The 15,583-nt window shown below is 47.3% G+C and overlaps 2 protein-coding genes across 15 annotated transcripts in view; one reads left to right on the forward strand and one right to left on the reverse strand.

Moving 5' to 3' along the window:
• SCN3B (sodium voltage-gated channel beta subunit 3) overlaps nt 1-6,356 on the forward strand; it is a 31,444-nt gene extending 25,088 nt beyond the window's left edge. The window contains exons 5-6 of one of the 3 annotated variants that reach the window (XM_060605073.3): nt 1,903-1,981; nt 6,232-6,356. In XM_060605073.3, the coding sequence (XP_060461056.1) occupies nt 1,903-1,966 (64 nt within the window). In that variant the 3' untranslated portion in view covers nt 1,967-1,981; nt 6,232-6,356. Of the gene's footprint in view, nt 1-1,902; nt 5,499-6,231 lie in introns of those variants that run through there. The other 2 variants (XM_060605072.3, XM_060605074.3) reach the window with 2 other exon arrangements.
• An 817-nt stretch (nt 6,357-7,173) lies between these two features.
• GRAMD1B (GRAM domain containing 1B) overlaps nt 7,174-15,583 on the reverse strand; it is a 241,680-nt gene continuing 233,270 nt past the window's right edge. For 8 of the 12 annotated variants that reach the window (XM_078432873.2, XM_078432875.2, XM_078432882.2 and 5 more), the window contains 3 exons: nt 15,309-15,416; nt 14,871-15,060; nt 7,174-12,373 (listed from right to left, as the gene is read on the reverse strand). In XM_078432873.2, coding sequence (XP_078288999.1) covers nt 12,284-12,373; nt 14,871-15,060; nt 15,309-15,416 — 388 coding nt within the window. In that variant the 3' untranslated portion in view covers nt 7,174-12,283. The remainder of the gene's footprint in view (nt 12,374-14,870; nt 15,061-15,308; nt 15,417-15,583) is intronic. The other 4 variants (XM_078432876.2, XM_078432878.2, XM_078432874.2 and 1 more) reach the window with 3 other exon arrangements.

A 15,583-nucleotide genomic window follows, 5' to 3' on the forward strand; every position in this document is an offset into this window, starting at 1 on the left:
AAGAGAGACTGAAGGAAGACGCAGGCCACCCCGGATTGGGAGCTGGCAGGTTGAGTGAGCCAGGGTGCGAACGGAAGGCTTTTCTAGGGCAGCCACAAGATAAGCCTGCCAGAATCTTAGAGGTTTATGTAGAGAGGCCTTAGCTGGGTTCGGACATGTATATTGTCCAGATAGTCTTAACACCACATCTGTGTCCTAAGATGTGGCCTTGGGGCAGCTTCTGGGAGTGGGGAAGGCAACTGGAAGGGACACCCCAAGGAAAGTGGAAGGGGGAGCCCCTGATTGCTGGGGTCCAGCTTACAGGTCACCTGGCAGCCACATCCTTTCCATGACCCCCTCTACCACCTACATAGAAAATACAATGGAATCTACAGACAAACCATTAGAGTGAGTGAGAATGTTCCACAAGACTGTTGATACAAATCACAACATAAAAGTATAAAAACCACCTATGGTTCCAGCCACAAAAATTTAGAAAAACATTTAAGTATTGAAAACATTGGAAAACATTTCCGTTACAGTAGCAACAAACAGTCTCCAGTACCTGGGAATACATTTGATAAAAACGTGCAAGACCTTTGAGGAGAAAAGCACAAAACTTTACTGAAAGACTTAAGACCTAAATAAATGGAGAATAAAAGCTCGCTGTTGTAAACACGGCAACTGTCTCCTAAATTAGTCTGCAAATTCAATGGCATTTCAATCAAAATACCCATTAGATTGTTCAAGGAACTCAATTAGCTGATCTTAAAAGTCACATGGAAGAGCAAAGGGCCAAAACTAGTCTAAACCAAGCGATGGCCAGATAGTGAATATTTTAGGCTTTGCAGGCTACACAGGGTCTCTGTTGTATATTGTTCTTTGGTTTTTCTTCTTTGTTCGTAACCCTTACAACTGTTCTTAGTTCACGAGCCATAGTTTGCCTATTTCAAAAAAAGAACAATACTTAAGGAAGGTGGCTGGTAGGACTTTTCCTATCAGATATGTAGATTTCTTATAGAGAAATTAAAGAATTTGTTGATACTGTCTTAAGCATACAGCACAAAGAGAATAAAACAGAGAGCCCCCAAATAGATAAATGTGTACATACAATTTTATATAATATATGACAGAAGTGGCACCACAATCGCTTAGGGAAGAATGAACTCTCCAATATATGGTAGAAGGACAATTCCTTATCCATATGGAAAAGAAAGTAAGAGTCCCCATCTCTCACAGTAAACAAAAATAAGTTGTAAGTGGATGTAGAGATGAGATAAAACGTAAAACTTGAAAATTCTATTAAGGGAATAGAAGACAGTATCTTCATTACACACAGAGAGGAAAAATGGATAATTTTCATGACACTATATCTAAAAATCTTTTGTTCATTACAAGAATCCATAAACAAAGGTTAGAGAGAAACCACAGACTGGGAGAAGATTATTTTCAAGACACAAAACCATCAAAGAAAAATCCATGAGAGAGACATCTCAGAAGGAAAGCTGCCAAAGCAAATGAACAGTCTAATTACAGAAGCAGTAATCCAAATAGCCTATAATCTTATGAAAAATGTACATCAGCAGTGATCAGGGAAATAAATATTAAAGCAACTATAAAATATAATTTCACATCCATCAGTTTGGCCAACATTTTAATCTAACAATAAGAAGTCCCGAGATCCATGTGGATAAATGGGAAGATTCACACACTGCTAGTGGAGGGAAAAAATAAAAACGCCTATTATTCTAGTTCCCTATGAAAGGACCATTCTAGTTTTCTCTTGGGACACACAGGAAGAAGGAAACGCAGAGCTATTCTATAGATGTCCTTGTTCCTGTGCCCTTGTTCTTTCCCTTTTCTTGTGTTCCCACCCCTGGGTACTAAAGTATTGATTCTCTCCCCCCATCTGCCCTCCTCCAGGTCTGACTACCTTGCCATCCCATCAGAGAACAAAGAGAACTCTGCGGTACCAGTGGAGGAATAGAAGGGTGTGACTGAGGTGATGTACAGGGAAGGGCAGGCGAAGGTGGATAAGGATGGCAGCTTGTACAAGTGACTTGGTCACCCACACCCAAGTGACTTTAAATTTGACCCCGTAGATTTCTACCCTACCCAGAGTTCCCACCCCCGGGGTACTTCTTAAAGTCGATATCCAGGTCACAAAGCTCTGTGTGACGTCAAGCCCTTCAGAAAGTGAATTGCTTTGGCCTGAGCAATGTGAACTTCCTACCCACAGCGACAAAAAGTAGTTCCCCCACTCCCTCCTTTGTAAGGATTGTGGATTTGGTCAGTGTCTTTGGCTGGCCTGGACTGGGCCAGGCTGGAAATTCTCAGTGAGTTGTTTTATTGTTGGTAGGTGGGCTGAACACTGAGGGACTGGATATTCCAGGTTCAGCGATGTTAACAGCATCAGGAGGGTGCCCCAGGGGCCAGATCACTTCCCTTCATGCATCCATCCTTCTATTCATTCATCATGCATCCACTCACCTCTGAACTTTCACCTCTGACTTCTAACTCCATCAGACCTCTACACACCATAAGACTTGGCCAGTACTGAGGAGTAAACATTTCTACACGGACTCAACCTCACCCTGTTCCAGCTTTCAAGCAAGGAGCTCCCATGCCAACTGGACTTCCCTGTGCTCCAAATGACTTTGTACAAATGCTGAAGATGGCACACCCCTCTGTCCCTAACTGGTTGGAACTGGCTCATTCTTCTTTGTTGCAAGTGAATGGATGTCTTAATGGAAGGAAGTAAGAATGATTAATTTGGTTAAAGCAGGAGCATCATGAAATGGGATTCCTTGAAATCAGTCCCTCCACCCCCACCCCCCGCCAAGTTCCTGGCCCACTTGACTAGAGCATCAGAGCAAAGCATGCCTTTCTAGGATCTTCAGTGATAGAAAGTTTAAGCATGGACCAAGATGTTCTCTGGAACTTGGTACTCTGGGGCTAGATCCCGATAGGTCTCTAAGGACTAGGTTGGCCTCAGCCCTTCAAGAAGCCAAAGACAGAAGTGGCCCTCAAAACTCATACAACATGTTCATCACCCTATTAGGGTAATGTATGTGTGCCCTCCAAGTGGAGCACACCATCTGAGATGGCTGGGAAGCATTATATTCTTGTGGGCATTGAAACTGAAATTTCTAAATTCTTTTCCTCAAAATTCCTGTAGGTCAGTATTATCCCTCCTTTTACAGGAGGCAACTGAGACTCAGGGCTCAACTAAGAGATTTCAGAGGATAAACTGGAACGTAGTAAGCCTTAGGCGCTTCCCACTTGACACTTTCAGAGATGGGATAATTTTGGTTTTAAAAAGACCTTGAAACTGAGTTTGGCTACAGCCATGCCTCTTTCACAAGCACAGGGGTGGACTGTCTGGCTGAGGTTAACTCTGATAGACCCACACACCTGGAAAGTAGCCACAAGGCAGAGAGGAGGTCTTGGGGTAGACATGAAGAGTTTCCTTAGCGAAAAGATTTGTGACTCTGAAAAATACTCCAGAGACTGCATCTGGGAATATTTAAACTAAGAAACGTGCTTTTTAGTCTGAGAAGGATGATGAGAGAATGAGTGGAGTGATAGGGGCAGGATGGGCTAGGTGAATCCATGATGTCTAGTTGTTGAGGGTTTCTTTCCTTTCTAGGTTTTGGGAGAGCACAGGGACACTGGAAAACGTTCAGTCAGTATCTCGTTTCGTTTTGAGTGGCTGGTCCAAATGTGATGTCCTTCAGCACCTAGTGACCGAGGGGAAGGCTGCTTCATGGGTTCTGAGAACATGCAAGTGTCTGGGACTCAATGACAGGTGTCCCTCAGATCTGGGGGAATTCATGGGGAAAGATCACACTCCTCTGTCTTTGGGCCTCACCCGACGAACTCATTTTTTTTCCCAACTCTTCCATTCTTGGGGAAGTACTTGACACAAGTCCTTGTTCACACATTCAAGAGTCCAATTTTATTGAAGAAAATACTTGCAGTAAACTTACGGCCTTTCTCATCGGTAACTTTGCACATGATTCCTCCGAAATCGGGGACAGAATATAGATCATTTTTCGCACTTTATAGAGAATAGGCGTGGATTACTGTGCGGTTCTCCTGATCCCGTGGCTGGTGGATGGCTGAGCTTTCAGTAGGAGCGAGCTACTTCCTATCACCCCACCTTCCTCTTGCTTCCAGTAGACAATGCATCTAAGCATCGAACTCAAAATCAAGTCATATGCATGATGGCTGCCTTTTTGTTTTCTTTTTAAAAAAGCCCACCCCAGATATTTCCTGAGTGGTTTTTAATGAACTGAATGGCACCTACCATCTCCCCCCCACCCCCCGCCCTTATTTACGTTTTACAGGTAATCTTTTTTTTTTTTTAACTTCTCAACCCTTCTCATTCTCAATTCTGTCATTAGAGCAATATGGTTTACAAAGTGCTTTCGTTTCTGTTACCTTAGTTCTCCACAGCTAGCCCTGTGGGGTGGGTATTACTGATACCCACATCACAAGTGAGCAAGCACACTGAGGCTGCTGGAGGCTAAGAAGCCTTACCACATGCTAAGGTCATACAGCCGGTAAGTGGAGAGCTCAGTTCCTTTTTCCACTTTGATCACAGCTGCATCGTTTCCTCTCATTGATGAGCTTTTGCCTCATCTTTGCCTCTCCTGCTTGTCCTGAGATGTCTGACGTCTTCTCTCACCCCTAGTGCCACCCGACGGCTCCTCTACCGCTTTGCTTCTTAGCCAGTGCTCCTAATGTGCTTTGAGAGTCTATCTCGTTTTGGTTTTCTCTTTCTAGTTGGTTTCCACGTCACTCTTTCTCCCTTAGCGTAATTCAACTCCTTCTTGGGAGACTTGATCAGGACTACAGAACTAAGGGTAGTGTGACCCCCCCAACCTGCTTCAAATCCTCCCCGCTCCCCATATTCCTAGAGGACCCAGACCAAATGTGCATTGCTCTGGAAACTTCATCTGGCATGCTGTTCCTATAAAGGGCTTAGAAATGTTCTCAAGGGCTATTATCACTTTAGGAACCCCATCTGTTATCTTGGTGCTGGATATTTTCCATGACCAATCCTCAATAACACAATTCACTAAAGACCAGGCCAGGCTTAGGTCTTATTTTCCTTTTCCTACTGCTTAACAGCCAAGAACTTGACCCTGCTCAAATCAGTTGGCACTGTATACACCCTGTCCTACTGACCTTTACTGCTAGCTCAGTCTTATATCACAGCCCTGACTCCTGTGTGGACGTACTGTGACAGACACTGCCTGTACCTACTCCCACCTTTATTTTGTTTGTTTAAAAGCATTTTCCCTTATTTTCTCCATCCCCCAACATCCACACACCCAGATTTCTGATACTCTTGAGTTTCTGGTTTCTCCTTCGACGCCCGACTAGATGTTAGTAGGAAAGGAATTTTTCAAAGCAGGAACATGCTGGATACATGTGTATAGCAACGAATGGTTAAGACAAGAGACAGTAGCTCCCTCCTCTTCCTAGGAAACTACTAGATCAAAAAGGAAAGTATACCCAACTCAGAATCTGTGAACCTGACATCAATCGGAGGGGAAAGGCTGTGTAACTGGCATCTTTGTAGGAAGAAGCAAAAGCTAGACACATTTCAGAATAGATCTTGGTTCTCCTTTCCCAAATTAACAAAGAAATAGAAAAGTACAGTAAAATGAAGCCTTCCTCACCCCTCCTTTTGTAAATGAAAGATCCCTAAGCCAGTGAATTCACCTAGTCACTGTGAGTGTATCTGAGTAGTACTGTGTTCATCCTCCAATCATCCATCCATTCTGCATTTCAGCACCCACTCTGCCTGGAGCACCAATCTAGAGCCTCAGTGTGCCCCGTGGTCTTAGGTCTGAAAAACACCATCATCCAAACTTGTCCTAATCTCTGAAACTCCACCATAGCGGAGAACTCATGTTGAGTTATCTTACTTGAGTCTAGTAGGACCCAGTAGATAAGGACGTGCAGCAAGTCTGAGTCGTAGTAATCAAACTCAATCCCGATCACAGGCCAGATAAGCCTCAACGCTGGTAATACGTCTCCCTTACAGACCCCGAGTCACCCTCAGGCAAGAGCTGCATCTGATGTCAGCGTGTGTGATGGGGAGGGAGGCCACGGAAGCACCGGGCTTGTAGGTTTGGGAAACACCATCAGATACCATTAGTCAACTCCTGAGGTCTTTCAACTGATGGATCTCCTTGCCACATTGTCACCTTCATAGTGCTTTTTCTTCATTTTCCACAGCCAATCTTTTTCTGAACTCTAGCAATGTTGTTCCCGACCACCCAAGCTCTCGACAACCTAATGGCAGTATGTAGTGTTTTTCAGGAAATACCCTGTTCGTGTCAATAAAGCGTCTCTACACACAGCTTGCTCTGGTTTTGCTCTACAATGTGCGTCTGCCACGAATACTATGGCCTCCACCTCCCCCTCCAGCCTGCATCAATTCCTGACCTCACCATCAGTGGACATTTTCCCAGGCAATGAAAAATGCATTTAACAGTCTGAATTAAACACCATAAATGTGTGATCTGGCTGTTCTTTCCCTCTTCTCCTGCCCCCCTCCCCCCCCCCCCCCAAATAAAAGAGTCAATAGTCCTCTCCTGCCTGACACCAAGAAAGTTTCCCACCAGGTGGCAAGGGGCTAACTCCCTTACCGGTCTAGGTTAAGGAAATAGAGCAAAGCTGTCTCTCAATGTCCACCTTCCTGGAAATGCCAAGGCACAAAAGGAAAAAGTTACATAAGAAATTGTTGTTGGGACTCAGTCTACCATATGCTCCTATCATAATAGTACTGGCTAATAATGGAATAAAAATTATCTCAGTATGGTACCAGGCACTATACTAAGAAACACACACACACACACACACACACACACACACACACAATTTTATATTATCTCTAAACAACTGAGGCTTGGAATAATGGCTGGGGACCAAGGTCACACCGCTGATAAACAGTGATGCTAAAATCTCTACTCAGGTATGATTCCAAAACTCATCCATTCACCTTTATCAGGCTGCCTCCCTCCCCAGGAAAGGGCGTCCTAGATGTTGGGCGGATGGCTGTCCATATGTGTATGAGCATGCCTACACACACACGTCTTTGGGCCTTGCCCTCATCACATCTGGGAGAACCAAAAACATTTGGGACAATGAGTGCTGATGAGTCCAGCAATAAACACACACACCATTTATTATTTGTAGTTCAATACTTTTTTCTTTTAATTCATACTGTACTTCCATGGCTCTAGCTACTTTACATTAAGATTTGGCTGGGAAGCCGTGTATGGTTTCTAGGTAATAGCAGTTAAGTTTTCAGACCTTGCGCACAGCGCCAGGCAAAGTACAGTTACAGATCCAAATACAGATGGCCAGACAACTCGACTGCAATCAACCTGTGTTCTTTCCCATATATGGCCCAGTGCAGGTGTTGGGGGCTGCTCCCTCTGCCTCACCCCACTCCACCCCTTGTCAGGATTATCCAGGGGCCGCTATGGCCTCTGACCCATCCTCCCCACCTTGAAGTCTAGGCTGAGTGGGGGGAAAAGCACCATGGGTTTGGGAAGATGATCTGGTCCATGCAGAGAGTGGTCTGGCCCTAGAGTGCAGGATAGGGAAATGTGGGGAGCCACACACTACCGTTGGCAAATATGGTTGCTTTTGTTACGCGATCTCAGCACGTGGCATCCAAGCCCAGGGCCAACTCCCCAGACAGCCAGCTGTCTTGCCTGGAGCAGAGGCCGCCATTTTGCTTCTGCAGCGTCTCACTGTGTCGAGAGAAGCAAGGGGGCCAAGGGGCAGAGATGACAATATTCTTTATGCTTTCACATGTCGGGTAGATCGTCTGGCATCAGCTCCTCTTGGCAGGCAAGGTGCTTCTCGCCAGCAGCCAAGGCTCCAATCCAGGCTCCCAGGCCTGCTGAGGACCTCAAGTCACAACAGAAAACAATGCCCAAGACCCCTGAGCTGTCGTACAGAACACCAAGACAGGGAGCTGGCTGGGCCCATTGCAGCCATGGCTGGAGCAGGAGTGAGGTAACAAGGCTGGGCAGAGAGGTGGGGAGGGAGCTCTCTACACCTTGTGCAAATCCCTGCTCCACATCAGGGAAGCAGGGGCGTTAAAAAGACGGCCTTCCAGAAAATCGCTCCACTCGGACCCAAAACGCATCTTCTGGAAGAAAACATAGAGGTGGAGGGAGTGGGGATAGCCTGCTGGAGGCTAGGGGACGAGGGTCAAGGATGTCAAGTGGTGGATGGGATGATTGTCCCACAGCCTAGAGACAAAGGGTGGGGGAGGAGAGAGTTAGGAAGCCAGGTTCTCAAGTTTCTGACTGGAGTGGGGAGGTGGGGTCCGGGGGTGTGGGGAGGGAGACCACAGCCCTGCCACCTGGGGGTCCTAGAGAGGAAGGGCTGGCTTTGGCTGCCCTGCAGAGCTAAAGCAACAGCACAGTATGGCACAGAAAGCATACTTCTGGGACCACAAATAGTCTAGAAAGAGTCTTTCCCTAGTCCTTTCTGCAAGATTTCACCCTAGAAATGCTGTCCACAAATGATTTAGACATGGTTCAAGCATGGATCAGGGAGAGGGACACAGAGGGAAGCCATTTCTAGCAAAGCATTCCTCTTTGAGGTTTCTTGATCCCCCTCCCCCTTCCTAAAATCCCAGATTCTTAGGGTCAGTGCTCTAAAGCAACCCAAGGATTTTAGCCAAAGGTTCACAATTAATCTAAAACCCAACAAGGTTTGGATTGAGCCAAAAGAGAAGTGCTAGGGCCAGGAATGGCTTCTCTCCAGTGTTTCTTCTAGCAAGGAGGAGGAAGGATGGACAGATGAAAGGCTTTATAGCCTAGAGACGAAAGATGAGCTCAATCCAAGATGGTGCCATTCTTGCCATTATCCTCCTCCCAACTTAGAGAAAGTCCCTTCCCAAACAAAGACTAAGCCAACAAAGGAAGAACCACCCTCCTAGGTTAATACTGGGAAGTACGACAAACTTTATCTCCCCTTCCCTACCTCACTAGGCCTCCCTAGTCCTGCCAGCCCATAAAGAAGAAAGTTAACTACCCTGGATTTCTTGGGAACCCTGATGCTGTCCTACTACCCCTCTAAACACCAGGGAAGCTCTAGCTCAGACGCTTGTTCTCTTCTGGCAGAGCACCTTCCACGTTTGAGAAAGCCCTGCCTTGCCAGTCTCTGACCCAGCCTCCAAGACAATGCTCAGCTAGAACCTATCTTCGAGACAGTCTAGCCTACCCCCCTTCCTATTACAAACGAGGATACTGATGTTCAGAAAGGGGAAGGGACTTGTCTAAGAGCAGAGCCAGGCCTCGGGCCCAGGTCTCCTGACTCAGCCCAGTGCCCTTACAGACAGCTTCAGGTTGCCGGTCTTGTTGCCCCTGTGCCAGGGAGGTGGACGGGGGACGGACGAGTTGTAGACACGAGTGGATTCTCCAAGGCCAATCTTAATCCCTTCAAGTACACTGCAGTTGGAAGTATAGACCCAGTAGTTGTTTGCCACCTGGTTAGAAACTTTGCAAAATCTTTGAGCGCAAGCTCTCAATCGTTACAACAGGAATCCTCACATAAAGACTCCTATGTGACCAGAGTTCTTACATGAACAAAAACAAAGCACTGGCTGGAAGAAGTAACAGAAAGGGTGGTAGTTTGGATGCTCCCAGGTAGACAGCTACAATCAAAGCTGTTGGATTTGAGTTGCAATGTTATGTATCAGTTTCACTCCCAGACTTATCTGCAAGGGCAAGATGAATCCCTTTTCTTCGACAGGCTATTGAATAAGGGGGGGGGGGGGGAGCTTTTGTTTGGGAGTCAACAGAGGTGCTGAGCTTTCTCCTGGTTTGAAGGTTTAAAACGTTATTATATCAGAGAGAGCCCACCAGAGAGATCATGATTCCTAGGAAAGAGGCAGGTGGAAGGACGTTCCCTGTGTGTAGACCCTGTCTCCTGGGCTCACACCCCCAGCAATCATGATGATTCCTTGGACATACTAAATGCGTCCCTCCCTGTTACCTACTCCTCCCTGGAATGGCCGAAGAGGTAAAGCAAAAGCTGAGCAACTCTGCGTAGCCAGGCCCACTTGTATTGCTTTACTGCCGGCAGAGAACCCTTTGTAAGTCACCCCAAAGGTCCCACCATGGGACCTTCAACAATTGAATGGATTTAGATAAATAATTGTACATGGATTAAGTTAGAGAATTTATCATTTTTGCTTTCAAAGGTTTCTGACACTAATTTTGGCTTCTGGCCACTGCACCAGGAAAATTTCTAGCAGTCTGCACTATTCCTCCTTTGGCCCAGGGCCCACGAGCCCTGACCCTCACCAGGGTGTCTCCCATTCAGAGCCCCGGACAAGAATGAGTGGTGACCCACTGACCCGTGGGCCTATGCACCCTTCCCAAGGATTATGTTCAACTCCATCCCTCACATCTCCTTTTCTAGAGGAGGGATATCAATTCTAGCTGATTCTGTGGAGCCTTCTCAGCCTACTCCCCTGGGGCATGTATTCCTGCTCTTAGGGCAATAATAAGGCCATATTCTCAGACTAAAAAGTCAAAAACTTGTCTTTGATTATAAAAGTGGGATGTTCCGGCCGTTCCAAGAGAAGAACACAACTTGCCCTTCTTTTGGGCCACATCAGTGAGAAGCCCTGCGTTTCTTCTGTCCCTCGCATCAAGAGGCCCACTAGAATAACGAGCAATCTAAAAGAACTTTCCTTGCCAAACTGGTACGATCCTTTCCTGACTGAGCACCGTGAGCTCTGCCTGGGGCTGGCAGGATCCCTCTGGTCATTATATGTTAGAATAGCAGTTAGTGAATAAAAAATGGTAATCGTGGCTACAAGGGCCCGACGAGGTCAGATAGAGGTCAGATAAGTGCACGAATCCTAGTGAACCAACTCCAAAATGGATCTGGATGACTCACTTTCTCCTCCTTAGTGCTCTCCTACCTCCCTGGGGCCAGAGACCAGAGAAGGCTTTGCCCCCTTTACCAGAATTCTCCTAAGTCTTAGAAACAGGATTTGGAATGGCCTCCAAAGGGCAGAGACTCAATCAGGCCTTTTCCTTCACAAATGCACGCATGTTTCCCAAATGTATTCCTTCCAAAAGCCTAGGTCTCCTTCCTTGTGCAGAAGGTCTCCAGTGTCTCCCTTGACTAAAGTTGGCTCTTCTCTTAGAGTAAACGATGCTGGCAGCCAAGTGAGCACTCACCAAGTTGCTCACTACTTACACAGCGTTCCGTGTGAACCCACAATATGTACAATGTGAGGGCACTCGCTCTCCCAAACCCCGGACGTCCCTAGGGCACCCTGGATCGTCCCAGAAATCAAATGGACAGCTCAAAATGAAGGAATTAGAGCCACAGGCCCGCCTTGCTTATAACCACTTAAAAAGGGGTTTAACAAGATCAAAAATGCTCCATCCTGGCTAATAAACAATGTGTGCTCTTAGGGCACAGAGAAAAAATAGGGCTTTAGGCACTAAAAAGTGACACTTCACCCAGATCCAGCCTGGGAGAAGACCAGAGAGAAGGGGGGTGGGAAGGTCAGAAATTCCCAGCCCTTATTGGGTCCACACCCTACACGGGTTAGGGGAAGGTGCAGGGGTGATGGAGGAGAACACCGTTAGGTACACAAGTCCCCAGGGGAGCCTTCAGCTACAAAGCCCAATCACGCAGGCACAGCCTTCCCAGCCCTCCAACCCCCCAACTGGGTTGGGGGCGTGGCGTCCACAGAAAGGGGCGTGGCCACAGGTGGCAGACTTTTGATTGGGCTCCGGCCCTGGATGCTTCCTGTTCACAAGAGAGCACCTGGGGAAGCGCGGGGAGGGGGGGGGGGGGGCGGGAGATTCTCTTTTATTTTGGAGACAAATCAAAAGAGGATTGGGGAATGAAGCACCTTAAGCAATGCCCCCTTGAGACTTCGAGACCCCAGGGTCTTCACAGGCATAACTTTGGCTCAACAACATTTCCCTTCTCAGAGCCAAGGACGGCCAGTGAGGGAAAGGGTTGGGGGTGGGGGAAGGGATGGGGAGGAGGAGGATCAGGGGAGGTCGGTGCTGAGAGGTGGTCCCTGCCCTCCTCGGCCCCTCGGCCCGGCCAGCACAGGAGGCCGTCCGGCTCCTTCTCCCTGGTACATAGGCATTATCTCTTTTTAAAATCTGTATATAATATATATATATTTATATTCTGTATATATATATATATTTATATATATATTTATATGGTCTATGTACACGTATTGCACAGGCCTCTTGCAGCCACCCCTGCTCCTGCCTGGTCAGTGATAGCGGTTCCTCTTCTCTTCACTTCCTGATGTGTAGTCGCGGGACCTGATGCCGTTCTGAAGATTGATGAGAGAGTCCTTCATCTGGAAGACAGGGAACCCCACCCAGCTACGGGTTTGCACCCCCAGTGGGCTTCTTTGTCCAGCAGCACCCACCACGCCCACCTAGGGCAAGTCCCCTATCATGCCAGCAAGTTCAAGGGAGCCGGGCTCCTAGGACAAGGTAGGACATCGTCTCAGGCAGAAAGGGGACAGCCAGTCTAGCACTGGGAACCCCTAGGGTGAGGTTCACTGTGTCTCAGTGATTTGTAGTCCTTCTGTTGCTGAATGAAGAATTCTCTCAGGGTTAGGGCATGTGGGTGGCTCAGTCAGTTAAGCATCCTACTAGTTGGTTTCAGCTCAGGTCATGATCTCATGGTTTGTGGGTTCAAGCCCTTTCCGTACTGACAGTGTGGAGCCTGCTTGGGATTCTCTCTCTCCCTCTCTGCCCCTCCCCTGCTCACTTTGTCGCTCTCTCTCAAAAAATAAAAAAAAAAAAAAGAATTCGCTCAAGGTGCCTGGGTGGCTCAGTGGTTTAAGTATCCGACTTTGGCTCAGGTCGTGATCTCACAGTTCGTGAGTTCGAGCCCCGTGGGCTCTTGTGCTGACGGCTTGGAGCCTGCAGCCTGCTTCAGATTCTGGGTCTCCTTCTCTCTCTATTCTTCATGCTCTGTCTCTCTCTCTCCTCTCTCAAAAATAAACATTAAAAAATTTTTAAAAAAAAATTCCCTCAAAGCATTCAATTGCTATAAGGAACCACACTAGGCGGTCTTCTACTCATTGGATTTGGTTTCCCCATCGACCCTAACACTCGGTATTTCTACCTTTGTACGTTTTGCCACGTTGTTCCCCCCGCCTAGGACTCGTCTCTCTTGCCCATTCCAGTCTCACCCATTGTGGACCCAGAACAAATCCAAACTTTCTCTGGCGCATAATCCTCTTTCTTATTCCTGGCCACCTGGAAAGCACTCACTAGGACTCTGCAGTGGACTCCTCTGTAATCGCTTTGTTTCATGTGTGTCTGGACAGCATATACACCCCGCATGTCAAGCAGAGAATGGACAGCTGAGTAGGCTTCTAGTTGTACCCATATCACGGAATTAACCTTGACTGAATTTCTTCCTCTTAACCTCCTTTAAGAAACAGGCACACTAATATGGTTAGGTCAGCGGCAGAACCCAACTGGCTTGTCCTACCACGACACATTTCATGGATTTTCAGATCCTCTGATCTCTGCCTAATCTACAGCTTTCTTCTCTCTGGGTCTTCTGTACCCCCCTCTGCTCCTCGGGGATAGGGGGTTTGTTATTAATTCTTTTAGAAGCTACTCTTAAAGGGAATGAAACAAAACACCTATCCTGTTTTCCTCACCCCCGTCTTTCCTTCTCCCGGGCATATCTTTAATTCTATCAACCCTTCTTGATAGGACAGGTCTTTTGAAACGCCTGCTATGCTGTTTACCCTTAAAAAAAAAAAAAAAAAATCCATGGCTTTAAAGCTAAACATGATATCCTGAAACACCTTCAACTGGATCCTGACAGCTGCATTAAAACTCTCTCTCCTTAATTTAGAGCAAAGACCACACCATGAAGGGGAAATAAGATTTACTATTACGGAGTGTCTCCCATGGACCATCAAATCCCGACAGCAATTTCATGAAGTTACAATTATAATCATTTTATAAATTAAGAAACTGTAAGTCAGTAACGTTATGTCCCTTGCTCAAGGTCTAGTTGGTGGCAAGGTCGGGATTCCACCTCAAGTCTGGCTGGTCACCAAACATAAGGAACGCCTTAGGAACAGAAATTTTAATGGGAACAAGACAAAGCCTTAGTCTCTTATCTTCTTAACTGTCTTTAGAGCAAAGGTAGCTTCTTGCTGTCTTGGCAACTACATGGCAGTTTTGTATAAGATGTTAACTTCTTCTGGGGGAAGTCAGACGCTCCCGCCCTTGATACAACTAAACTTATTATTGGTTTTGCCCCAGGATTTTCTGAAACAGATGCATCTAGTTTTTGGAAGGAATACAGGCACCTGTACTAGAAGATGTTATGGAAAGATGACTTAGTTCAACAACCATTTTCCCAGACTAGCAGCGCAGCCTCGGGGGAAGAATGACATATTAGGGGTTGTGTGTTGGCTATGTGGTGTTCAGGGTGGGGGAGGGGGGATGGCATACATCAAAAGGGACTAGAAAATTAGGCCCTCTGGGAAGACAAATCTTTGTGAAATGGAGGTTCTCTCTTCAAATGCCTGTCAGATGGCTGTGAGTTGCCAAAAAAGAAAAAAGATTGGTCCTTCCGTGCAACCTACAACTTTCCCGCAAACTTCATTGTTATTATTTGGGGGAGTGCACCTGTGTTTCCAACAGCCCATTCCAGGATGGCTTTAAAATCAGAACATCGGATGGCCCAGGGTAAGAATGAAATGGGAGAGTGAGGTCCGGTGGGTGGGGATGGGGATGGTGATCTTTCCCAGAGCGCAGGGAAGGAGCTCCATCTCTGGAAGACGGGGGCAAGGAGAGAAGGTGGGGACATCTCACCTGGTCAAGAAGCATCACTGAGGATTTGATGATCTCCCTCCATTTTTGGAGCTCAGTATCGTGGTACTTTTGTTGGGACTCCAAGAGCTGGGCCCATTCTGTCTGAGACTGGGGTAACCTGTGGGGTAGAAGAAGGGGTACCCTGGCAGCTGGAGTTATGCTCAGTGGACTCTCCTGTGCTCCCAGACCCCTAGAGGACAGAGAGTCACATCAGACTGCTTTGTCCTCTGCTCAATGCCCCCCGGTTCCCCTGTGCCCCCGATCTGAAGCAGACTAAAGCTACGCGGACAGTTTTCATAGCTTGCCAACGGATGCATCCCCAAGGGTTACCCACTGGCCAAGGGCAGCAGGGCAGTCCCAAGGAGACTGGGCGGCAGGAACTGGGGCACGGTACTGGGTGGGGTGAACGTGGTGGCAAAGGGAAGAGGCAAGGATTACCTTTCTTGGAGCCTCAGACCCTGCCAGGCAGTGAGGGTCTGGGTGGTGTATTCCAACATCCAGAGTTTATAGAAGAGCATCATGTTAAGGATGACCAGCAGCACCAGACTAGGGAAGAGACGAGGGGGGAGGGGGAAGCAACGGCCATGAGACGTCATCGAGAATGCATGCTCCCTCTAAAAGCCAGGGATGTCCCCCACCCCAGAGGCAGCTGCTGTCCTTAACCACTGGTCACCTGAAGCATTGCAGTGAGTGAGGTGGAAGGATGCAGCAAG

The sequence above is a fragment of the Panthera onca genome, chromosome D1, assembly GCF_046562875.1.
Source record: "Panthera onca isolate mPanOnc1 chromosome D1, mPanOnc1 haplotype 2, whole genome shotgun sequence".
NCBI lineage: Eukaryota > Metazoa > Chordata > Mammalia > Carnivora > Felidae > Panthera > Panthera onca.